General features: G+C 43.7%; 1 protein-coding gene across 1 annotated transcript in view; it reads right to left on the bottom strand.

Moving 5' to 3' along the window:
* The window catches only part of hmga2 (high mobility group AT-hook 2), a 138,324-nt gene that overhangs the window by 6,962 nt on the left and 104,591 nt on the right, over positions 1-26,771 (bottom strand). Inside the window, exon 4 of the mRNA XM_055650794.1 lies at positions 17,262-17,294. Within this exon, the coding sequence (XP_055506769.1) occupies positions 17,262-17,294 (33 nt within the window). The remainder of the gene's footprint in view (positions 1-17,261; positions 17,295-26,771) is intronic.

The raw sequence follows: 26,771 nt of genomic DNA, 5'->3' as shown, positions 1-26,771 counted from the left end.
CTCCTAAATTCTAGAGAGTATAAACCAAGTCTATCCAGTCTTTCTTCATAAGACAGCCCTGACATCCCAGGAATCAGTCTGGTGAACCGTCTCTGCACTCTCTCTATGGCAATAATGTCCTTCCTCAGATTTGGAGACCAAAACTGTACGCAATACTCCAGCTGTGGTCTCACCAAGACCCTGTACAACTGCAGTAGAACCACTCAGCTCCTATACTCAAATCCTTTTGCAATGAAAGCTAACATACCATTCGCTTTCTTTACTGCCTGCTGCACCTGCATGCCTACCTTCAATTACTGGTGTACCATGACACCCAGGTCTCGCGCTGCATCTCCCCCTTTCCCAATCGGCCACCATTTAGATAATAGTCTGCTTTCCTGTTTTTGCCACCAAAATGGATAACCTCACATGTATCCACATTATACTGCATCTGCCAAACATTTGCCCACTCACCCAGCCTATCCAAGTCACCTTGCAGTCTCCTAGCATCCTCCTCACTGCTAACACTGCCCCCCAGCTTAGTGTCATCCGCAAACTTGGAGATATTGCCTTCAATTCCCTCATCCAGATCATTAATATATATTGTAAATAGCTGGGGTCCGAGCACTGAGCCTTGCGGTACCCCACTAGTCACTGCCTGCCATTGTGAAAAGGACCCGTTTACTCCTACTCTTTGCTTCCTGTTTGCCAGCCAGTTCTCTATCCACATCAATATAAACCCCCAATGCCGTGTGCTTTAAGTTTGTATACTAATCTCTTATGTGGGACCTTGTCGAAAGCCTTCTGGAAGTCCAGATACACCACATCCACTGGTTCTCCCCTATCCACGCTACTAGTTACATCCTCGAAAAATTCTATACGCTTCGTCAGACATGATTTACCTTTCGTAAATCCATGCTGACTTTGTCCAATGATTTCACCACTTTCCAAATGTGCTGCTATTCCATCTTTAATAACTGACTCTAGCAGTTTCCCCACTACCGATGTTAGACTAACTGGTCTGTAATTCCCCATTTTCTCTCTCCCTCCCTTCTTAAAAAGTGGGGTTACGTTTGCTACCCGCCAATCTTCAGGAACTACTCCAGAATCTAAAGAGTTTTGAAAGATTATTACTAATGCAGCCACTATTTCTGGAGCTACTTCTTTAAGTACTCTGGGATGCAGCCTATCTGGCCCTGGGGATTTATCGGCCTTTAATCCATTTAATTTACCCAACACCACTTCCCGGCTAACCTGGATTTCACTCAATTCCTCCAACTCCTTTGACCCGCGGTCCCCTGCTATTTCCGGCAAATTATTAATGTCTTCCTTAGTGAAGACGGAACCAAAGTAGTTATTCAATTGGTCCGCCATATCCTTCTTCCCCATGATCAACTCACCTGTTTCTGACTGCAAGGGACCTACATTTGTTTTAACTAATCTCTTTCTTTTCACATATCTATAAAAACTTTTGCAGTCAGTTTTTATGTTCCCTGACAGTTTTCTTTCATAACCTATTTTCCCTTTCCTAATTAAGCCCTTTGTCCTCCTCTGCTGGTCTTTGAATTTCTCCCAGTCCTCCGGTATGCTGCTTTTTCTGGCTAATTTGTACACATCATCCTTCGCTTTGATACTATCCCTGATTTCCCTTGTTATCCACGGATGTACTACCTTCCCTGATTTATTCTTTTGCCAAACTGGGATGAACAATTTTTGTAGTTCATCCATGCAGTCTTTAAATGTCTTGCATTGCATATCCACCGTCAACCCTTTTAGAATTAATTGCCAGTCAATCTTGGCCAATTCACGTCTCATACCCTCAAAGTTACCTTTCTTTAAGTTCAGAACCATTGTTTCTGAATTAACAATGTCACTCTCCATCCTAATGAAGAACTCAACCATATTATGGTCACTCTTGCCCAAGGGGGCACGTACAACAAGATTGCTAACTAACCCTTCCTCATTACTCAATTAAGCATCCCTCCCAGACTTGGTTACTTCTCATCACTGATCCCAGCATTAGCTTTATAACAATAAGATTGTTTGACTTTCTTCATTTTATTTAATCCGATCACACAAATCCAGAGAGAGACTCTGATACCCAACTGCAGAGACTCCTTAATCATTTGGACACATAGTGTGGGTTAACTTGCTTTGATTTATATTTTGTTACAAGATTGAATTAACATTATGGAATGAACTGCAAATATTGCAGCAAAGATTTACTAGCTGGACTGAAGGAGAAACTACATAGGGGACAAAGTTCCTGGAATTGAGAGGGTGGTGAGAAATCTGTCGTCACCGACACTTACTTAAATCTGGCATTTAACAGGAAAAATTTAAAAGGCCAGTAATATTCAATCGTTATCTGTTCGGGTAGCTATGGACTTTGGAAATTCTCCGTGATATTTTCATTCCTACTTTCCAGCATGAACAGGGTTTGTTGCAGTGGGCCCGGTCTGCGTTAGAAGCCGTGCGACATTTTAACAAACTGACAATTCCCTGTGTGACCTTGGATTCTAATGACCAGTACAACGAGGACCATAGCCCAACCCAACGCTGTTTCACCCACCCTGTAAGTGTGTTTATTCCCCAATTGAGAGTTGCTAGTTGGTAATCAGCAGTTTTCACCCCCTCTCCCCCACCTCAAACCCAAAGGGAATGCATCAAACTGCAATTCCTAAAGTACTTCCCCACCTGACAGCAAGTAATTAAGAAACGTTAAGAATTAAACTTTAAATCATGCAACCTACATCTTATTACATGGTGTAGTGCCTTCACCTACAAGGCCATTGGAGAATTAGGACAGCAAGATTTAATTGTTGAAAAATATCATTGGATCATTCTGGGTTACTCCATGTCCCTGTGTTTCGTTTATCCTGTTCCTTAATTTCTCCTTTAATTGCACACTCAGACATGGACTCATTTCTTAAAGAATGTATTAGGATGGGTGATCAAATATTTAATCAAGGTGATGAGTTTTAATGAAGTCAGGCAGTGGCGTAGGGTTGGTTTTGAGCGCCCGGGGCAGTTTAAAATATTGCGCCTCCTCATTAGCGGCTAGCTATGGCCCATGAGCTGTCATAAATCCAAGTTTTGTATTTATTTTCTCAACCTAACTAAAAGATGGCGGCGCTGCCTTAGCAGCTGCGGCTCGCCTGCAGTCTGTCTGTTTTTTTCTTCTTTTTTTGTGTTGTTCTTTTGGCCTGTTTAATTGATTTTTGGTTTATTATGTTGTGTATGTTGGACACACACACACACGTTTTTGGTCTCTTCCTTTGGGGGATGCGACTTATTTTGTCGTATCCCCGTCTCCGCCTGCGCAGAGGCCTAATGGCGGAGCTGGCGGCCTCAGAGCTGGGGCAGCGGCAGCCACCAGAACTCGGAGCTGGGCAGCGGCGGCTTTGGCAGCGCCAGCGGCTGCCTGGCCTTGGAGCTGGGACAGTGGCAGCGGCCGCCCGGTATCGGAGCTGGGACGGCGGCGGCAGCGGCTGGGACGGCGGCAGCAGTGGCCTGGCCTCGGAGCGGGGCAGCTGCAGTGGCCACACGGCATCAGAGCTGGAGCAGCAGCAGCGGCGACCAGAACTCGGAGCTGGGCAGCGGCGGCTTTGACAGCGGCAGCGGCTGCCTGGCCTCAGAGCTGGGACAGCGGCAGCGGCCACACGGCATCGGAGCTGGGACAGCGGCAGCAGCGGCGGCCTGGCCTCGGAGCGGGGACAGCGGTGACCAGAACTCGGAGCTGGGGCACATTCCAGCGGCAGCGGCCACTCAACTCGACCCGACCTGACTGGTTGGTTAAAATTGTTGGATAAAAATTATAAAATGGCAAAAAAATTTACATTTTATTACAGTAATTCAGGGGAAGGCTGGCAATTTTAGAATTTTTTTTTGCTATTTTTTAAATTGTTTTTTATCCAACAATTTTTTTGCGCCCCTAAAAATTTAGCGCCCGGGGCAACCGCCCCTCTGGCCCCCCCCACGCTACGCCACTGAAGTCAGGGGATGAAGGCATTGAGGAGAATTTTCCAGAGCAGGTTTCCAAGGCAGCCGAACAACGCCACTGGTGGGATGAAGGGAAGTTTGGTATCAGAAAAACTGCAGAAGGAATGGAGAATTTGGGAGCATGGTCAGTCAGAATGAGGGAAGACAAAAAAAAATGGAATTTAAGAACATACATGTTAATGTTATATCTGAGGCAATGGGCCATTGATGAATGAGTTGCTGTCACTGCAGAATGGAATAAGGACAGTGAAGATCACAGAGGGTTGAGGACAGGCAGTTTGCCACAACAGCATGCAAGCAATCTGATTCAGTGACAATGGGTAGGAATGACACTGATGATGCCGTGGAAGCATTGTTAAAATCTCTAAAGCTTTAGGTTTGCTTTTCACCAGTGTTTAACTAAATTAGTAGGAAGGAACTGCAGAAGCTGGTTTAAACTGAAGATAGACAAAAAAAAAAGCTGGAGTAACTCAGTGGGACAGGCAGCATCTCTGGAGAGAAGGAATGGGTGACATTTCGAGTCGAGACTTTCGTCAGACTAGTTAGGGAAAAGGGAAACAAGATATAGACGATGATGTAGAGAGATAAAGAACAATGATATGCAAACAAGTAACGATGATAAAGGAAACAGGCCATTGTTAGCGGTTAGTTGGGTGAAAACGAGAAGCTGGCGCGACTTGGGGGGGGGGGGGGGGGGGGGGGGGGAGGGGGAGAGAGGGGGATGTCGGAGTTCCTTTTAAGTTAGAGAAATTAATATTCATATCACTTGGCAGTAAGCTGCTTAAGCTAACAAAATGAGATTGGATGATGGCCAGCACAGTGGCAGCCCAGAAGCATCAGTGGGCTCTGCTGGTGTTAGAGGTGGTTCTGGGAAGAGCACACACAGGGAGTATGGGTCTGTGCTCATGCATGATATTGACAAGTAAATGAGGAAGAGGGAGGAGTACTGAAAAAATAAAATCCTTGTTTGTTAAATTGACAAACCAGAAGTGGTTAGAGAAACCAATGAGAGAGTGATGCTGTGGCTACGTGGATAGGTAAGAACACCTATCTCCTTCGTTCCATAAATGCTGCTGCACCCGCTGAGTTTCTCCAGCATTTTTGTGTACCTGCCATTCTATGACATGCTTGCTGAGTTGGACCATGGAGGAGATATACACATAGTACACATGGCAAACCGCCTACCCCATCACGCCACGGGCTACCCAGGAACTTACTTATACAGGAGCAAACGTTTACGTTCAGTCCATGAACGGTTCTGAAGCCACACATTAAAAGGACCGGCAAGGTTTCAAGGTCAGTTTATGTTCAAGAAAGAACTGCAGATGCTGGAAAAATCGAAGGTAGACAAAAATGCTGGAGAAACACAGCGGGTGAGGCAGCATCTATGGAGCGAAGGAATAGGTGACGTTTTGGTTCGAGGCCCTTCTTCAGTTAGTTTATTGTCACATGTACCTATTATGGTACAGTGAAATTCAAATGCGTTTAGTGTCAATTTTATGCATAGCAAGACCCCTCAAATAACATTGTGTTAATGACAATATGTAGCAGTTTTACTGACGTTGGTGAGGGGCGATGCTGACCAAGACTTTGTCCAAGATCTTAGATAGTGGCCTTTTTAATAATTTTGTGAGAAGGCACTCAAAGTCCCTTCATTTTATCCAAATGCTGGTTACTCAAAATTGAAACTCTGATTACTGCAGTGCGGGTCACACTGTGATTACACGCTCAGTTTCCTGAAGGTTGGACACTCTAGCGCAGGGAGAGCACTGCCACTGAACCAAGCCCATAATATGTCAAACTTGGCTCTGGAAAAGTTCGCGCCAGACTCCATTGCTACTATTTAATTAACAACTTGTCACACATTGAAAAGGGATGATGCTAGTACAATTCACTGGAATGTTTGAAACTGGTAGTAGATGTGTCCCCAGCCTGCCCCGATCCCCATATATGCCTCAGGATGTCATGGGTCAGTCCCTTGAATGATTGGGACTGTCCCAGGGATTCATGGACTTTGGATGAGGAGAGGATGTTTCTACCAGTGGGAGAGTCTATGACCACAGGGTAGGACTACAGCCTCAGAATAAAAGGACGGTACTTTAGAAAGGAGATGAGGAGGAATTTCTTCAGTCAGAGGGTAGGGAATCTGTGAAATTCATTGCCATGGATGGCTGTGGAGGCAAGTAAATTGGGTATTTTTAAGGTAGATATTGAGAGATTCTTGGTTAGTAAGTGTGTCAGGTGTTATGGGGAAAAGGCAGGAGAATGGGGTTGAGAGGGAAAGATAGATCAGCCATCAGTGGCAAAGTAGACTCGATGGACAGAATGGCCTCATTTTGCTCTTATGACGTATGAACTTATGAACTTCTAGTATCCTCACGATCGGGATACGTATCATGACAATATATTTCTTCATTTACATTTATCTCCTTTGTTAACTTTCTAATTAAGTAACCCCACTACCACTAAAGAGTCACGGACCCCCTCTCCTCTTCTTCCTCACCACCACCCATCTCCTGAGAGGACCGTTGGGCACTCCAGCGTGAAAATCATTGCATTAAACTAAATGGAAAGATGGATTCAAGAGAAAGCTAGGTGTAGCTCTTAGGGCTAATGGAATCCAGGGATATGGGGAGATAGCGGGAACGGGGGTACTGATTTTGGATGATCAGCTATGTTCATATTGAATGGCGGTGCAGGCTCGAAGGGCCAAATGGCCTACTCCTGCACCTATTTTCTAGGTTTCTGAAAGAACTGTAATAAATATTTTCCCAGCAACCAAATAGTTGGAGAGGACCGCTGGTTGGATGGATAGCGTTGTGAAGCATGGACATGGAAGTGTTAAATCACAAATGGAAAGGGCCTTGGATGGGGTTTCAGGAAAATATCTTCTGAATAAGTCATAGAGTTGGAAGCACATTGTTTTCTGCAAATCCCATTTCACAGATTATTTTCCGGCCTCACACCTTCGGATAGGAAGTAGTTTCAGTTTTGACTCATTGGGCTTAATTTTAAACACAATCCACCCAATGTAAAGAGGCCACAGAAAGGACAGGGGGGGGGGGGGACTTGCATTGCAGTTCTAACACATGAATGCCCCATGACTCTGACTGTCTATCACAAGCAGCTAAGGGGTGATGTTTCATTATATACCCAGTAATTGTGACATCCCGACACAGCCCAACAGAAAACCAGGAGAACGTTAGAATGGTCAGAAGAGGGCATTTAGTTTTGCTCAGGCTTCTTCCCAACCAGGAGCAGAAACATCCCCCAGAATGTTCAGGATTGTACTCCCATTCACCATTCCCAATGTCAATCTATGCCAGACGCCAAGAAAGCCCAGGCATCATGTAACTTTCCATGGGAATCCCCTCCTTCTGCAAATGTGCACAGTTGCAGGCAATCAGGAAGGCCCAGTTAGTCACTATCTTGAAGCAACCAGTCCTTGTTACAGCTGTACAGTGGCCCTATCCCCCAATCTTTCTCTGCTACATTGACGACTGCATCAGTGTTGCTTCTTGCACCCATGCAGAACAAAACAATGTGAGGTGGGGTCTCGACCCGAAATATCACCTGTCTAGGTTCTCCAGAGATGCTGCCTGACCCGCTGAGTTACTCAAGCACTACGTGTCTTTTCAGGTTGAGGCAAGCTCTCGACCAAGAAAGCTAGTTCTATATAGTGACATAATAATACAACAGGAAGTGACGCGGTACACATAATCCCAATTTGCATTGTTGGTGCTGAAGTAGAGATGGTTGAAAATTTCATGGAGTAAATATCAACAACTTCTCCTGGACCACCCATATTGAAGCAACAACTAAGAAAGTACACCAACGCCTCTACTTCTTTAGAAGGCTTAGGAAGTTTGGCATGTCCCCAACAACTCTCACCAACTTCTGCAGATGCGCCATAGAAAGCATTTTATCAGGATGCATCACAGCTTGGTTTGGGAACAGCTCCATCCGAGACCGCAAGAAATTGTAGCGAACTGTGGACGCAGCCCAGACCATCACATAAACCAACCTCCCTGCCATTGACTCCATTTATACCTCACAACGTACAAACTCCATACAGACAGCACCCGCAGTCTGGATCAAACCCGGGACTCTGGCGCTGTTCGTGCTGTAAGGCAGCAACTCTACCGCTGCACTGTGGTGTAAATGGAAGTCTTTCTCTATTTCTGCTGCTGTTCGTGCAGCTCTCGTACTGGATTCAGTGACTCCCTTGACACAACCTTGTCAATGACAGCAGCGACGGTGACAATCGAAGCACAAAAAGGGACAGATTGGGAAAAAGGAAAGCCAAATCCATTTCGTGTCCGTCCTTTCCCTCTCTCACAAAGAAAAGGAGACGGTCTAATCGCCGACTTGTCGAATTGTAATCATGGAGACTGCATCTAATCTTTTGCCTTAAATTGCAGTCAGCCAATTGTGCATGCAAAATGAAATGGCTGCTAAAATGAGCTTCAGTGAAGCTTGAAAACTGAGCAACTAATTGACCCGGCCTGCAACCCTGCTTGGACCTCCCCCAAAAGGAATGATCAAGGAATCTGCGTTGTCCATCAGATCAACTCCCGAAATGAACTTCAAACATAAACCTACCAAAAAATGTCAAAACTCAAATCAGTTGCTACTGTTAAAAGATAGAGAAGTAACAAGTTGAAAGAAACAAAATAAAAGGGAACAAAGAGCAGCTAATAAATTAAAATGGAAGATAAGGCAAACGCTAATACCACAACACATAAGGAATCTACAATGGAGTAAATTATCTCAATATTATATTGGAAAAGGCTGTTCACATTTATTGCATGCATTAATGTTGAGCATTCTGGCAAATCAAACAGCATCTCTCTCTTAACCACCTGAAGCTGCTTCTGAGTATCATTCATTGCAAACAGCATTTACTTGTCAATTTGAACTACAGTGTGATCAACTATTCAAAGCTTTTACACTCCAGTGCAAAATCCCAAGTGCATTTCAAAACCCCAGCGTCACTGTGAGAAAACCTAACTTTGCCATTTATATCTCCAATAGTCTTCAACGCTCCCTGGAAATTATAGCACTCCTTTACTTTTATATTTCAATAAAACTCAGTCAGGATGGCTGTTTCTGATGACCCCCTACTGGAGTGTGCGTGCATCTGTCTGTGTCTGTGTGTGCTACTATGTCCATGCCTGTGTGTGCATGTGTTTATACCGTGTCTGTGTGAGCGTGTGTCTACAGGTGCATGTGTGTGTCTACATGTGCACGTGTGTGTCTGTGTTCATGCATGTTTGCACCCGAGCATCAGTTTGTGCCCAAGTGTGTGTGTCTGCCTGTGTTTACACCTGAATGTGTCTGTGCCTGTGTATACCTGTCTGGGCCGTGTGGGCCGTGTGTGTCTGTGCTTGTGTATACCTGTCTGGGCCGTGTGCATCTGGGCCGTGTGCGTCTGGGCCCGTGTGTGTGTGTGCCCGTGTGTGTGTGTGTGTGCCCGTGTGTGTGTGCCCATGTGTGTGTGTGTGTGTGCCCATGTGATCTGTGCCGTGCCTGCGTCAGTGTCTCTGTCTACATGTGTCTCTCTATCAGTCTGTGCACATGTGCCTCTGTCAGCCTGTACGGTCTCTCCACGTGTATGTATATGCATGTATATGAAGGTACTTGGCTGAGATGACTCTGCTGTACAATATCCCATTGCTCCTGCTCTCCGTGGTGCCCCGTGCATTGGCCCTACACCCACCTCCACATTCACTGACGTCACCTTCAGCTGAAAATTGTCACTTGGATAATTCTTCGATGCAATCAGGTTTGCATCAATAGGTTGTTTGCCATGAGATTCACATCTTCTTCGGGTTACTTTATGCTCAGCAAAGTAAGATCAATGAAATTGTTCCTGCACCAGATGATATTATTTTAAATCAGATGTTTATCCAGGAAATTACTGGGAAGCTGCCCTAACTCTCCTGCAACCAATTAAAATTGCCCAAGTGACTTAACTGCCATGCTGGTTGCTGTGTGCTGGTTGAGGCAGGTTGTAGCCACCGGCTCAAACCCTTTCAGTGTATCCCAGTTGTGATCTGACTCCAGTTTTTACCGAGAGTTTCTAGCAAGAAGCTGCATGCAGGCCTGGAGTCACAAGAGATGTCTCAGGGCAAGTATAATACTTACCCTTGTGCGGCCAGGTGGGGCAAATGTGCTTTTCTGGAACCAAGAAGAAAATCAAAGATTTCCTCCACCACAAAGCGAGTCCCTCCACCACGTGCAAGCTCTGTGCAGCAACTCAGCAGCTCGTTCCGAGCACCTTCTCACTCCCTGTGTGGCCTGTGGGCCACATCAGTTCCTGTTTTTTTTCAACATGGTTCCCTTGTGTTTTGAGTGTCAAGTACATCCACTCGATTACAACCTTTCAGACCCCCATCAAGTTTCTGACGTAATGATTGAAGAAACTGCTACAGAGGCACAGGTCAGCACCTCCCAAAACGTACAACTTAAATATTATCACCACAAACCGAGACTTTAAACATTATGAAGTTACAGGTCTAAATACACTTTAAGGCATTTAAAACATGGAACAGTACAACACAGGCTCTTTGGCCCACAATGTCTGCATGAAGATGGTGCCAAGCTAAACTAATCTCCTCAGCCTGTTTGTCATCTATATCCCTTCACTCCCCACATATCCATGTGCTTACCTACAAGCTCTTTCATAGCTCCCCATGCTTTTCTTGTTGGTAGTTGTGAATGTAATTTGACTGCAGGTGGGATTGAAATCAGCTCACTAGTTGTTCAATCATGAGAAAACCTGTAAGCAACTAACTTTGAATTCAGACAGGCCAAAAATACACACACTATGCAGACGGTGAGGGGAGCTGAATCATAGTTGCAAATATATATATATATTATATATACTACATGTGGAATGTCTCTTCAAGCCTTCATTTATCAGCGTGGCCACCCAGCTTGCTCATAAATACATACGCCACATTCATACAGCCAGGGTTTATCAAAATCATAGCATGCCACATAAAAATTCTGTCAAAATTGAGACCTTTAGGAAATCCCCTTGGCCTCATCTGTGTAGAAACAATGAAAAAACTACAAGAAAGCAGAGCTAGGTTGAAAGGATTAATGGTCTGCTCAGGTACAAAATTAAAACTCTTGAGGAGAATATGAACCACTAGAAAACCCGGTGGATTTTTAATTTTCTTTTCATACCCAACCTGATCTGACCCAACCCGCTATTGTAAATATAATAATGTCAAACATGTTAAGTCTCACAAATCTAATGGAAGCCAGAAGTAATGTTGGGAGGCATTTTCAGCAAAGTGGGAAAAAAAGCTTGCTAAAATGTATTTATAAAGTCTCAGCTGGCCTGACCCAGCTGAACCTGACCCGTATCTGAATGTTTTATCAGAGTCTACGCCTGATCAATCTGAGCCCAACACAGTCAGTTCCCATTGGGTTTGGGTTCTGGAAGGACCAGCAAAGCACATTAAAAATAACTCCAGATGTTGCAAATTCTGCTACAATTCCTAATGAAAGTGTTTAGGGAAACAGTTGACCTGTTCCTATCTTGGTTTCTTTGTGCACATAGAGGATGTACTTCCTGCGGCAGCTGAGGAAGCACAATCTGCCACAGGCAATGATGGTCCAATTCTACACGGCCATCGTAGTGTCTGTTCTCACCTTCTCCATCATGGTCTGGTTTGGCTCAGCCACCAACTACGACACCTGGAGGCTGCAGCGAATCGTGCGATCAGCAGAGAAGATTATTGGCTGCAACCTTCCCTCCATTGATGAACTGTACACTGCAAGGGCCAGGAAGCGAGCGGGCAAGATCATCTCTGACCCCTCTCACCCTGGCCACAAACTCTTTGAATCACTTCCCTCTGGAAGGCGACTCCGGACTGTCAAAGCTGCCACAGCCAGACATAAAAACAGTTTTTATCCACAAGTAGTTGCTCTACTCAACAGCCAAAAATCTGTAGCCTCCCTTTGATCTGGTATTTTGTTGGTTTACATGCTTGATCAATGGTGTTTTATCATTAATGTTTTATTATTATTAATGTTTAATGTTTTCTGAGTCATTCGTAACTGTCACTGTATGTCATGTTGTTACTTGTGGACTGAGCACCAAGGCAAATTCCTTGTATGTGAATATTTGGCCAATAAACTTACTTACTTACTTACTTACTTACTTAGAGAGAGGAAAACCGGAACGCCGAAGCAATGCAGAGGATTTGGGAGCATGAAGTTTCACCATGACTTCTTGGAATCCAATCAACATGCTCAAGGTTGAGACAAAATATAATGCAAACCTATGCTTGGTCAATGGAAGAAAAAATGATCTGCTTTAATTCTCATTAATTTTAATTTAATGGCTCAGATTCTTAACCTCAGACATGAAAACGGCAGGTGACAGGGTAGGTTATTCTGCAACTGTGAAGACATCTTACAGCTGATAAATTATCTGGACCTAGGACAAGAGTTTCACGAAGGAGTAATTTGGAAGCCAGGTATACGAGTGTATGTTCTCATATTCAAGCTTCGATCTAAGTGTTGCATAAAGGTGGCATCAAGGTGATTGTTGCTTGGAACCAACAATGCAGCACCTGGACAATTCATTACTGGAGGACAGACGCAGAGATGTTAGCAGATGACACCAAGTCAGGAGCAGGGCATAGGGAAGAGCAAATTTCAACGATGAGACATAAGTATCAGGCTGAGTTTGTGATATGACCAAATACAATGACTGGAGAACGGAAATATACAGTGGGGCTGTGTCCACTATAGGCCACAGATTGGGGCAATGGTAGATAATTCTCGTAAATAAACAGGCTCCCTCAAGCCTGTTTTGCCATTCAATTTGATAATGACTGATCTGTGAAATAACTCCATGTTTGGAAGTGAGAATATCTTTCAACCTTTGCACCACATCCCTGAATACCTCTGGGTACAAAGTCGATCAACGTCAAATTTAATATTGATTATTGACTTTGCACAAAATCACCGACAATGGGAGGGTTGTGAACTTCCACTGTCTTTTATGTGTGGAAGAAAAGTTTCCAGCCCTTGGTCTGAAAGGCTGGCTTGAAGTGTTAGATATACATCCCCGCCCCACCGACCTTCTGTGTGGGGCCCCTTACCTTCGATCAGTTAGAAATTGTTTTGGTATGTACTTTTAATAATATCATGAAAATATCAATCAGATCACTCATTGAACTAAATTTCTAGGGAATTCAATCCCAATTTCTTAATCTTGTAATTTAACAACTGAAGTGCAAATATTGTTCCGGTAAATCTGTACTGCACTTCCTCCAAGGCCAAGATATATTTTCCAAGGTGCTCAGAAATGCACACAGGTCACCAAGTAGATTTATTGCACCCCTCCCACCCATAAAAGTAAATTGACATTTGCAATTTACCAATCTAAAGTTACGGTTCCCAAATTAATGGAGCTCGGGAAGATGAGGAAGTCATTTTATAAATAACTGCCTTATAGATGCTGAGATGGAAGCCATCAAATCCATTGGATTTGTTATCCACACCATGCAAGGACTTTGGTGAGAACCCATTCCTGATTCAACACTAGTTTTCAGGATGCTATTTTCCTCCTTTATTTCAACATCTTTGTCATTTCTTTATTTTCATTGACAAAGACCCAGATAACAGTCTGTGAGGGGCCCCACACAGGAACAAACACAGAAATGCAGGAAGAATTCAACCAGTCAGGCAGCATCTGTTGAAGGAGAAACCAGTTCAGGTTTGGGATTGATGATCTGTACTCTCAAGAGTAAGGGGAAGAATGGAGGCGTTCCAGTTTTCAAAGTTGTGGGGAGGAGTGAGATGTCAGTGAACAGGTCATAAGGAGATGGGTTAAGACAGATGGGGTGATAAGAAGCAGGAGCATGTAGTGAGACATTGAAAAAAAGCGGGACGAAAGGGACATTTGCATTGTAAAGGAAAATGATGAGAGAGCAGTTTACCTGAGGTTGGAGAGTTCAGTGTTCTTTCCACAAGGTTGCAAAGTGCCTAGACGGGTGATAAGATGTTGTTCTTCTAGTTTATGTTGGGCCTCACTCTGGCAATGGAGGAGGCTGCTGACAGGGGGAAATGGATTGAGAATTAAAGTGACATGCAGAAGGAAGAGAGATAATCCGTGCAGACTGAGCGCTGATGCTCTGCAGAGCAATCAACCAATCTCTGCTTGGTTTCTCCACGGTAGAGGAGGCACTGGGAAAGCAAAAATGTAGAAGACTAGCTGGCAAGTACCAAGCGGATTGCTGCTTCACCTGGAATGATTGTTTGGGCCCCTGGATGGTGGGAAGGGAAGAAATGAATGGTCTGGCGTAGCATCGCCTCCATTTGCATGGGAAGGTGCCATGGGATGGGAGAGGTGGGTGGGGCAGAAGAACGGACTACACATTATCATGAAGTGAGCAGTCCCTGCAAAATGTAGAAAGGGGGCAATGGGGGATGGGAAGCTGTGACGAGTGGTGGGATCATTGTTTGGGGCTGGCAAAAATGGGAAAGGATATTTTTGAAAGTGAAGTTGATGGGGTGGCTACCAGGGGAGCTCTTATCTTTCTCTGTCCTGGGGGAGAGAGAGTGAGAGTCGATGTGGGGAAATAGAGGGATGGGGTTGAAAGCTCCATCCACTATAAGAGATGGAAAACATGTTTCTGGAAGACGAATGACGTTTCAGAGACACGGCGGCAGACGACCTCATTGTTGGAATAAATGTACCAGAGACAAAGAAAAATTAGAAAATATAACGCCAACCTTACAGAAGGCTGGGCTGGGCGAGAGGATGTATGTTCAAGGTTGCTGTGGGAGTCCATTGTTCCACTGAAACCAGCTAGTCTCACTCTGGCGCTATAAGAGAGGCTATGGGGAAAGTGCACATAGGAGCAACCAAGATGGCAAAGCGATGTGGACTGCCCGAGACTGCTTAGCAGAAGAAATACTTCACTGGGGTGCATTGTTCAAATTTAAGAGAAAAGAAAAATTTAACTCCAATCTACTCAAGCTTTCCGCAACTATCGAGTCAGGATCGTGGTTACGAGCTTCCAATAGGTTAAAGTTCGTGCAAAGGATGGCAAACATATGGAATCCACTGCTCTGGGAATCAGATAATGTGGGTAAATTAGAGAGAATTGGATACATATTTGAGAGGGACTGAAAGGAATTAGTTGCCAGGACTTGCCAGATGGACTACAAAGTCTTCCATTACACTTTAAGGTCATGTAAATAGGAATGGAGGGCATTTGTGATATTTGACCAGCCATTCTGACTCACTAATTGACCCTGGAGAGGAGTGGATCTGCCACTGAGGAACCATAATTCTTCCTATTTAATTCAGATACCTCCACAAGCCAGTGCCCAAAATGAGTCGAGTGATCTCTGCTTGTCAAGCAGGGAAAAGATTGCAAATGTTCCGGCAAATACGTGTTCCTACGGGGAATGCGTGTGCATTCTGCTCTGCACAAACAGAAAACCTATTCTCTGGAGATTTCTCAGTTATTTTGTTTGAACGAGGTGATGGGATTTCCATGTGTCAAGCTGACGAAACAAAACTCACCACGATTGGGAACCAGTGCAAAAAGATTGCCGGCGCTGAGCAGTAATGGCTCAGGTGGCAAAGATCAGATTCTTGTTTCAGACCCTTACTGGAATATGCTTCGTGTGCCTGGGACCCATACAAAACTGGTCATATCAACAAACTAGAAGGGGTACAGAGGAAAACAGCACGCTTTTGCATCGGGAACTACCACAGAGGTAGCAGTGTCACCCAGATGCCGTCCAACCTGGCGTGGGAAACGCTGTAAACAAGAAGGGCAAGGAACAGACTAGCCATGTTGTACAAGATTCAAAAGGGGATCATGGGCATAACTGCAGATAGATACATAACATACTCAACAGAAATGCGAACAAGAAAGATATGCAAATAGAAACCCCATTCGCCAGGATAGATATTTATAAGAACTCATTCTTTGTAAGAACCTTAAGGGAATGGAATAAACTAGGCAACAATATAGTTAAATCACCTTCACTAGACAGTTTTAAGGGCGCACTAACAGCACGTTAGCATGCACAACACATCCAATTTGGCGATATGCAGAGTACTGCCATGCCGACTACAAATTCAGAAGGTTCTACACAACTCAGTGGGTGGCTGGGGATGGGGGCAGGGCCACTACTACTAAATGCCATCCACTGATCCTTACCAGAGAGTGCATGTCAGTAGCTGCTGGCTTAGCATTCAGTCAGGCATGGTTGTGAAGTACCCACAATGGAACAGCAAGAAGCCGTAGCTTAAAATGTGCATTTATACAGTGCCTTCCACCATCACCCAGTGGCATCACAGAGCGAGTTACAGCTGCACGGTTTTTTCCCCCCCAAATACATCGACTGCTTTTATTTACATTAAGTATGAGAATTGGAAGCAGAAAGGGGAAGACAGAAACACAAGTGTGCGCATGAACAACTGCATTTAAACAATACATATCTTTGCAGATATTACTCAAGCTAATTAGTACGAGCAACAACAAAAAGGAAAGACACATCCTCAATATGGAGCACAAATGTTGGAAGCCTGTGGCGGGTTAACCGGAATTGCCAGCACTGTAATATCTCTCCTGGCTTATGGCCAAGAAATTGCAGTAATGCTGAAGCTTTGAAAGTTAATGTACTCATTATGGTGCACTGGTCCTGTGCGCTGTGGACATCTGACTTGCAACCAAACTCGGTATTTCGTAAGAAGCTGGACAACACAAGCTTCAAAATTAAAAAAAGGCTTTGTGACTTTCTAGTCATTTGGATTATCACCGCCACACGGACTAGGCTGTGATCTGCAGACTACATTTTTAATCGTGGATCAAGTTTGCTCCTGCCACTCCAGTTACCAATCCCCGCTATACAAGAAAAGGTTAGCTGAAATAAAAAGGCCATGTGTACGTAACCCCAAAGTCTACTACAAGATCAGAAGTTTTTTAAACTGATCCAGACTACCACATGGTAAAGACATCTGTTACGATACAGTGAAGGAAACAGATGGAAAAGGAAAAGATTCCTCAGAATGTAGTGTAAGATTTACATTATCCGCCATGAACTTCCATGTAGTCCCCATGTTTATACAATTTATCACTATTTCCTCAGACAGCTGAGATTAGGAAGCCCACATGAGCTCATGTCCTTGTTATTAACTTCAACTTTGAAAGCAGTTCAGGCCCTCCACCTCCCTATTCTAGGCAGTTCTTTGCTTAAACCATTATCAGTATTGCAATAAAAATCCACACTACCTGAGCAGGCTTCTTCGGGACCTCTTGTTGTGGCTGAAAAAAAAAATGTTTTACAGTTAGTATCCATCAAGTATTTGTGCTGTTTTTAACTTCCCTTAATGATCAGCATATCAGCACATCAGCGTGAAATAACCTTCCCCGATTTCCGTAAAGGAAAATGGACCTTTCACCTCCAGCTCCATTTCCTTCCGCAACCGTTGTTTCTTCCTAACCTGTAGGCTTATACCTGCATAGCCCTATAACCCTTCAAAACAGAAGAAATGTTATACTAAGAAAACAGGGCTTTGGTTACGCCGTCTGAATTAATTTGACTTCTGCATGCCGTGGCTAAAAGAAACACTCTGAGCGAGTTGCCAGCTCGCTGGCTTTTTTCCCTGACTTTTTTTTCCATGAATTAAGTCCTGACAGTTCAATGAGAGGAAAGACAATGTCTGAATCAAGGCCAGCGTTGGCTCATTGCCCAGTATGTGTCAGAGTAATTTTACCAGCTGCCCTTCCAAAACCACTCAATCCTCCCATAATCTCAACAAATGGACCATCGAGGACTGCAGAGACAGAAAGAGGTGGGGGCAGGGGGTTGCCAGCGCTTATTCTCAAACCTTCTCACCCCACCAACAAGCAAGCTTCTGGCCAGGCCCCACCATCTGATTTTTATGAATGGTTTCAGGAAAACAGATTGAGTGCGATATATTTCTAATTGTCATTCATGAAAAAAGGCAGGATTTACACATTGCTCGGAAACCTGGTAACAATTGAAGTCGCAGACCTTATTAACAAGTGCCTCAGGTTGTGCTCAGTTATTGGCTTTTGGGTTCTTTCGAAAGATTTAACCCTGTAAATACCTGGTTTCCTTGCATCAAAAGGAACAGGATTTGCACAGACAACACCATCCAATCATTTTGTGTGGCTCGAATATATTGCTTAATACTGTGTTAGGCCATGAATCAAAATGCACATTGTACTAATCTATATCAATAACAAAGAAATGCTATGCTGAGAACTGTTTTAACAGCACAGTCGTGTTACAGCTGCAGTGCAAGCACAGATGATGAAATACTACACCACGCAGCAGAAGCTGCACTGTTGCTTCAATGAATTTGAGGCAGTCTTGGAAACCCTTCAAATCATACTTAACAGAAAAGGAATTTTCTGTCAGTAGAAAATGACCTAAAGGCCAGACCCTGTGTAGCTGGGATTTCTTTAAAACACCGCACGGTTTGTTTTCAGCACTCTCCAACTTTATTTTTCTAACAAATCTGCAAAAAAACTTCCCATGTTCCCAGACCTGGAACCAACTGCAGAGCAGCAAGTGGCGGGTACACAGCCCGAGGTTGTCTTTTCTTAATTGCCCAACATCCCACTGAAACAGCCCCTGGCCTCACAAAGCTTTAAGTCTATTGAATCAATCAGTCTCCGCATACTCTAGACTTGAAATGAGACACCTTCGCAATTCAATGGAAATAAAATGTTCAGTTTATGAGGTGGTGGTGGTGGGGAGGGGGTGGGTTGGGGGGGGGGGGGGGGGGGGGGGGGGGACACACTACTTTCAAACTGCTTTCGAATATATTCAATTAAACAGATTGGATGATGGAACCATTACAAAATGATCGTGCCGCTCTAGACTACTCCAGACTTGTGTTCATGTTCCTCTCTGTAACACAGAGCGTTTACCAATGATAACATTCATTTGTGTTATGCTTGGCTCTTGCCAATCAACACTTCCTCATTATATACCACAATACAAAACGGAGCAAAATTGGTTACAACTCTTTGTGTGCAGCGGGTTGCAAATTAGATAGAGTTGCTGCCTCACAACCTAAACTGCCCATTTCATTTATAACCTCAGGTATTGTCTGTGCGGAGTTTGCACGTTCTTAATCTGGCCACACGGGTTTCCCCAGGGTATTCTGATTTCATAGAATCATGCAGCACGGACCCAGGCACGCGCACCACCCACCAAGCACTCATTTAATACATTTCTGCCTATCCTACATTAATCCCATTTTACCTCTCCCACATTCCCATCAATTCCACCTAGATTCTGTCACTCACTTACACATGAGAACCAATATGCAGAGGCCAATTAATCAATAAATATGAATATCATTGGGTTATTGGAAAAAACTGGAGGTGTGACAGGAAGAAAGTGTAAACTCCACACAAACAATGTTGAAGGTCAGGATTAAACGCAGGCCACAGGAGCAGTGAGGAAGTAAACCAATTGCTCTGCCACCCCTTAAATGCAACTGCAACTGCATGGATTTCTTCCATATACAGAGGTGCAGCGATGGAGTTGCTGCCTTACAGCGCAAGAGACCCAGGTTCGATCCCGACTACGGGCGCTGATGATATGGAGTTTGCACGTTCTCCACCTGACCTGCGTGAGTTTTTCTCCGCGATCTCTGGTTTCTTCCCACACTCCAAAGACGTACAGGGTTGTAGGAGTAGGTTGTAGGCTTGGTATAATTGTAAAATTGTCCCTAGTGTGTGTGTGTAGGATAGTGTTAAGTGTGCGGGATTGCTGGTCGGCATGGACTCGGTGAACCAAAATACCCGTTTCCCTGCTGTTTCTCTAATCTAAACAAAGATATGTACGTTTGTTGGTTAATTGCTTACTTTAAATTCGCCGCGTTGTCGGTGAGAATGGAAGGAGTTGATGGGCATGTGATAATGAATTGATTATAGGGAAATCATTTGGTGAATAAGATTGATAGGACCCCGCTTAGAGCTGCCGCAGACATGATGGACTAAAACTGCCCCCTTCAAAGTTTAAGGAAATATGGCAATTGTTGTACTGGATCTTTAAAGTCCTTTAAACATGAACATATCATTGGAATAATGCCCCCTTCACAATGCAGCACTGGTGTTGCACTGGGAATCAGAGGGAGATGAGTACATTCTTTTCCCTGCCTGATACCTGGGGTCTGGAAACATCGCTATATTTAAAATGTACTTACATGAGCCTAATGAGGAATGCAACCTACAAGCCCACGGACTGTGAACGGGTAAGTAAGAGTAACCTAAACAGATTTTCTGCAACTATTGCTTCCTTGTACAATAATTTAATTAACCAAATCTATTGAATGAAACATTTATGAGCAACTAAACAATTATAACACATAGCTTTTCCACATAAACACTTTGCCTTGGTCCAATTTCCTCCCACTCTTTGGTCTCTCCAGGTTGCTCCCACGTTAAACAGGAGCCATTAGGAATCCTCCCGACTGATTCTTCTCACTTTTTTGTAATTTGTGAGAGAAAAAAAATACTAATAAAGCCTTAACGGTAGCTTCACTGCTTCCTGGATCTCACATTGAATGCATGGTGCAACAGATTGTAATTGGGCATTCATTTAGTTTATGCCATTGCGAGCGAGCATAAATCATCCTTCCTGCCTAAATATTCAGCGCCTGAAGTGCCAGGATCTTCAACAGGGTAAGTATAATGCTTAAAAAGTGCACTTCCATGAGGCATCGCCAATCGCCAAACATTACCCATCTTCCATGTTGTAGAAGCTGTGAACATAAGAACAGAGAGGCAGGAGTAGACCAACCTTGTTCTTCAGCAATGATCTGCCCTAAAACTCAGTGCCACTGAAGTGCCAATATCAGTTAGCTCTCAATTCATTCTTTTAGGAAGTAGATGAGGTGGAATTTCTTTAGTCACAGGCTGGTGAATCTGTAGAATTCTTTGCCACAGAAGGCTGTGGAGGCGGTCAGTGGATATTTTTGGCAGAGATAGATAGATTCTTGATTAGTACGGGTGTCAGAGGTTATGGGAAGAAAGCAGGAGATTGGGGTTAGGAGAGATTGATCAGCCATGATTGAATGGTGGAGTAAGTTTGATGGGCTGAATGGCCTAATTCCACTCCTATTACTTATGATCAATTTCCTGATCTTTCAAAACAGTATCTACCTCCTTCAAATGCCCTGATGGTTTGACTCCAGCTCCATCGACCAGCGATTCACTACCATTCAGAACGCAGGTGCAAATCTCCATGAAACCCCACACATTGTGGAACTACACTACTGTCAACTGGCAATTTAGACAAGGATAACAAGCACTATGTGACGAGGGTGAGCGAGTGGGATTAGATAGTTTGTTCTTTGATATGAATGGTACCATTGATTTGATTAATGCCCCTCATAATTTTTTATACAACTCTACAGTCACCCCAATGCCTCCCTGCCTATCCTTATTACTCAAGTCCTCCAATCACAGCAAACTCCCTGCATATCTTTTCTGTGGTAGCAAGAAGAAGGCAGATTATTGTCTGAATGGTGTCAGATTAGGAAAAAGGGAGGTGCAACGAGACTTGGGTGTCCTTGTTCATCAGTGACTGAATGTAAGGATGCATGTACAGCAGGTAGTGAAGACAACCAATGACATGTTGGCCTTCATAGTGAGAGGGTTTGAGTATAGAAACATAGAAGAAAAATAGGTGCAATAGGCCATTCGGCCCTTCAAGTCAGCACCACCATTCAATATGATCATGTTTGATCATCTAAAAACAGTACCCCGTTCTTGCTTTTCCCCCATATCCCTTTAGCCCCAAGAGCTAAATCTATTCTCTCTTGAAAACATCCAGTGAATTGGCCTCCACTGCATTCTGTGGCAGAGAATTCCACAAATTCACAACTCTCTGGGTGAACACGTTTTTCCCCATCTCAGTCCTAAATGGCCTACTCCTTTATTCTTAAACTGTGACCCCTGGTTCTGGACTACCCCTAGGAGCAAGGAGATTCTACTGCAGTTGTACAGGGCCCTGGTGAGACCACATCTGGAGTATTATGTGCAGATTTGGTCTCCTAATTTGAGGAAGTACATTCTTGCTATTGAGGGAGTGCAGCGAAGGTTCACCAGGTTAATTCCCGGGATGGTGTGACTGATATATCATGAAAGAATAGAAACATAGAAAATAGGTGCAGGAGTAGGCCATTCGGCCCTTCGAGCCTGCACTGCCATTCAATATGATCATGGCTGATCATCCAACTCAGTATCCTGTACCTGCCTCCTCTCCATACCCCCTGATCCCTTTAGCCACAAGGGCCACATCTAACTCCCTCTTAAATATAGCCAATGAACTGGCCTCAACTACCTTCTGCATCTAGCCTGTCCAACCTCTTAAGAATTTTGTAAGTTCCAGAGATCACCACTCTCTGTGTGAAAAATGTTTTCCTCATCTCAGTCCTAAAAGATTTCCCCCTTATCCTTAAAATGTGAACCCTTGTTCTGGACTTCCCCAACATCGGGAACAATCTTCCTGCATCTAGCCTGTCCTTGTATGGATTGACTGGGCTTGTATTCACAGGAATTTAGAAGGATGAGAGGGCATCTTATAGAAACATAGAAATCTTACAGGATTTGCCAGGCTAGATGCAGGAAAAATGTTCCCAGTGTTGGGGGAGTCCCGCACCTATTTTCTATGTTTCTACGCATCCTTTCCAACTAATGATATCCTTCCTATAGCTTGTGTTACAGTGGCTGTGGCAACCCTTCCACACAGGGACAAATAACATTTCCTCTTTCCATGTGTTATTTTAAAATTTAGTCACTAACCAATGGAGACAATGAAAAAAACCTTTAAAAATTGAGAGAACATCACGGAACAAGCTGAACCAATTATATCATTTGATTTATTTTATATGGTGCTGAAAACTGTTGGTCTGGCACCGCTCAGAGTGAGGTCACAGTGCATTAACCTTGTGCATTATCATTTCCCTCCTCCTCCTTTGGGCTCATTGCCAGCTGTGGCTCAGTCCCAGCACCAAAGCAGGTAGCTACTGCTGGGACGAGCTGTGAAATGGGGGACATTGAGTCTAGAATCGGGGAGAATGATTAGCTAGGGTAGAGGCATCACCATTTAAGATCACTGGACCCAAAACCTTGATGCAAGGTCCCAGTAAAATAGTGGGAAAGGAGAAGAGTTTCTCCATCTCTCTCAGAAACACCAATTCTGGTGGTTTAGTTGTGAGAAGCTACAGAGATGGAGAGTGGAGGAGTGGGTAAGGAACAAGATGCACGGCGAGAGGATAATTGTTGCCTCTTCCCTCCCCTTTATTTTTGGGGTTTGCCCGCTCATGGACAGTCTTCTGATTCTTCAAACAGATCCCGATGGGAAACAAGGTTGAAAATTCTCCCTTCAGATGACCCAGCCAATTGGGATATACAAATATATGTATCTTTTTACAACACTGGCACACTATAATGTGACGAAGGGGGTCAAATTTCAAATTCCTTCAAAAAAGTTGACAAGCACTTTATTGGGTTCATGACTAACATAGTATCAACACAAAATACAGGAAAAGATAGCATATTGATGGCAGGTTTCCGAAAATGGCATCAGAATACACAAATACATTTTGTGTAACGGTTGTCGCGTGGTGTCCACCAGTGACCTGGTTGGCACATATTTCTTATTCCTTTCTATGCTTATGAATAACACATGGAACATTAAAATTGCAAACACCGTTTCCACTTCATTCACCTGATCATGTAGTAGAATACTGCATCCATCTGAGTGGACACCGCGACGCGCGTTACACCAGGGCTCGGCAACCTTGTTCTACATAGGGCCAGGACCCATGTCTGTGAGCGGATGGCAGGCCACATCTATCGCCACAGTGTGACACTTGGTGTTGCTTTTCGCATTAATTTTCACTTGATTTTCAATTAGTTTTCTGCAGTTCCCAGGTCCCTCGCCTGCCCCGGGACTGGCTGCAGTTCCCAGGTCGGCTCGTTTGCCCCGGGACGAGCTACAGTTCCCAGGTCGGCTTGCTTGCCCCGGGACCGGCTGTAGCACGTAGGTTGGCTCGCTTGCCCCGGGACCGGCTGTAGCGCGCAGGTCCATCACGGTCGTTCTGGAGCTTCCCAAAGTTGACACGAAGGAATGAAGTTGGCGACTTGGTCCTTACACAAGGTAAACACGAGACAGCATGTTGCCAAATTGAAGATTGGCTCAGTTCTTACTTTTGATGACCAATTTATGCCCCAAATTTTTTTTAATTGACTTTAAAAAGTTCGAAAATATATCATAAACAGTCGTTGTGTTTTTGACACCACAATTTGACAAATTAAATTTGAATACAAGAAAAAATAATTAACTTGACCAAAATTCACTACTACCATGGGATACCTTATTGGGGCTTGTGAAAAGCATTAGAGGTTTGGAGCTTCCATGGTTTAACTTAAGGAGGAGGTAGCGACTCCTATAACGGTCTTTGTAACAATGGACACCAAGCACAACGACCGTTACAAGATCTATACGAGGCAGAATACCAGACCTGTTACTGTATTTTCCCCCCCGGTATTGATGAAGATATTTCCCTAGATCATTATCACAACATATATGTATGAGGGGCCATATGAAGTTTGTTTATGATTTAAATATTCATGACTAAATGTGGCAGATTTTTTAATGTCACATTTGGTGTCCAAATTGGTGGTAGAATGATGAAAATTTGTCTGTCATGAAAATGTTTTTTGACTTTCAGTCTTAATTGAAGTTATCTAATTTATATATGTTACTTATAAGGTTTCACATGATGGGTAGATTTTTGTTAAGAACAGTATTGTATACTATTTGTAGAAATAATGCAACTAATATCAGATAATGTTATATCACATAGTTAGTTCACCTGATCAATCACCCAAAACCATCAACTACAGTTTCAACTTACATATATTAAGATTTTGTATTAGTTTCGATTTGAAAAATAGTTATGCAAAGTGCTAGGAATGAAAGAAAAAAATGTTTTAAATTACACACCCAACAAAGAGAGTTAACCAAGCAGTTCTTCGAGACTGCTCCCCATTCAATATTTTTTGGACTCAGCTCTTTATTAAATTATTAAACGTGGATGTAAATGTAAATGCATTGATCTATAGGTTTGCAGATGACACCAAGATGGGCTCATGGACTGTGAAGGAGGCTGTAAGTAAACGGCGGGGGTAAAGATCAGCTACAGAAATTGCAGATGGAATTCAATCGGAGCAACTGTGAGGTGTTGCATTTTGGGAGGTTTGAATGCAAGGGGAAAATACACAATTAATGGCATGACCCTTAACAGCATTTATGTACAGAGGGATCTTGGAGTCTAAGTTCATAACTCCCTGAAAGTGGCAACACAAGTGGATAGAGTGGTAAAGTAGGCATATGGGATGCTTGCCTTCATTTTGGACATTGAGTGTAACAGGCAGGAAGTCATAATGCAGCTTTATAGGACCTTTGGTTAGGTTGCACTTGGAGTTTTGCGTGCACTTCTGTTTGCTCCATTACTAAAAGGATGTGGAGGCTTTGGAAAGGTTGCAGAGGAGGTTTAACAGAATGATTCCAGAGTATTAGCTAAGGGAGAGGTTGGACAGTCTTGCATTGTTTCATCTGGAATACCGTATATCAGAGAGACCTGATGGAAGTATATAAAATGACGAGAGCCATAGATAGGAAATAGTTTCTGTCTATTTGCCCTATGATGGAAATATCATATATTAGAGGGCATAGATTTAAACGTGAAAGGGGCAAAGCTTAAATGAGATATGCAGGATGAGTTTTGTCCAGCCACACAGAGTGGTGTGCCTGGAATGTGCTGCCAGAGGTGGTGGTGGAGGCAGATGTATTAGTGGCATTTAAGAGACTTTGGAGTATGCATGGAATTGAGGACAGGCGGATTGGAGTTGCTTTTGGCATTATGTTCGGCAAAGACATTGTGGGCCCAAGAGCCTAGCCCTGTGCTGTTCTGTTCTATATTCTATCACTTCACTATGGGTCACAGATTCGTGGAGCACAGAATATATGCTGACCTCACGTGTCAATTCTCATCCTTGTGGATCACAGTTGTTATCACTACTAAACCAAACAAAACGCCCATTTTGATATTTTTGGCTAGATACCTGAAGCTTAACCCGAGCAACGTTTGCATGTGGTTCATATGTTATTTAAATACCCCAACAATACACATGCCAATACAATCTGTCAATGGATATTACATTCCTTACACCTCCATTTTAAGTATATTTGTTTAACCAATTTGTCATGACAACCAGGTTCTGAAGTACATTATGATGGGTAAGAAGGTAGACACAAAATGCTGGAGTAACGGGGGGCGAGGCAACATCTATGGAGAGAATGAATGGGCGATGTTTCGGGTCGAGACCCTCCTTCAGACCTGCTGAGTCTGTAGTTCTTTCTTACACATGAAGGGTAAGAACTTGTCAATGCACAACAGTAGCAAGCACATTCACAACACATCAAAGATGGAAAAGTGAACCTCCCCAACCACCAGCTACGAGCTGAGATTAGCGGTTATGTCCTTCGGGTCTGTTTAGTGTTGTCAGTGGTGGAATTTCTGAACCAACATTGGCAAAGTTCCCATTGGTGCAACCTTCCATCATTAATGCCAATATTTACTGAATGTCGAGCATTCAGCTATTAAACTATTGTGCTTCGATACGGTAAACCAAGATGGTTAAAGGTTTTAGCTACAACCAATGAACAACCTATGGTAGCATTGA

The sequence above is a fragment of the Leucoraja erinacea genome, chromosome 19 (genome assembly GCF_028641065.1).
Source record: "Leucoraja erinacea ecotype New England chromosome 19, Leri_hhj_1, whole genome shotgun sequence".
NCBI classification, from domain to species: domain Eukaryota; kingdom Metazoa; phylum Chordata; class Chondrichthyes; order Rajiformes; family Rajidae; genus Leucoraja; species Leucoraja erinaceus.
This window is presented reverse-complemented; position numbering and strand designations above follow the sequence as displayed.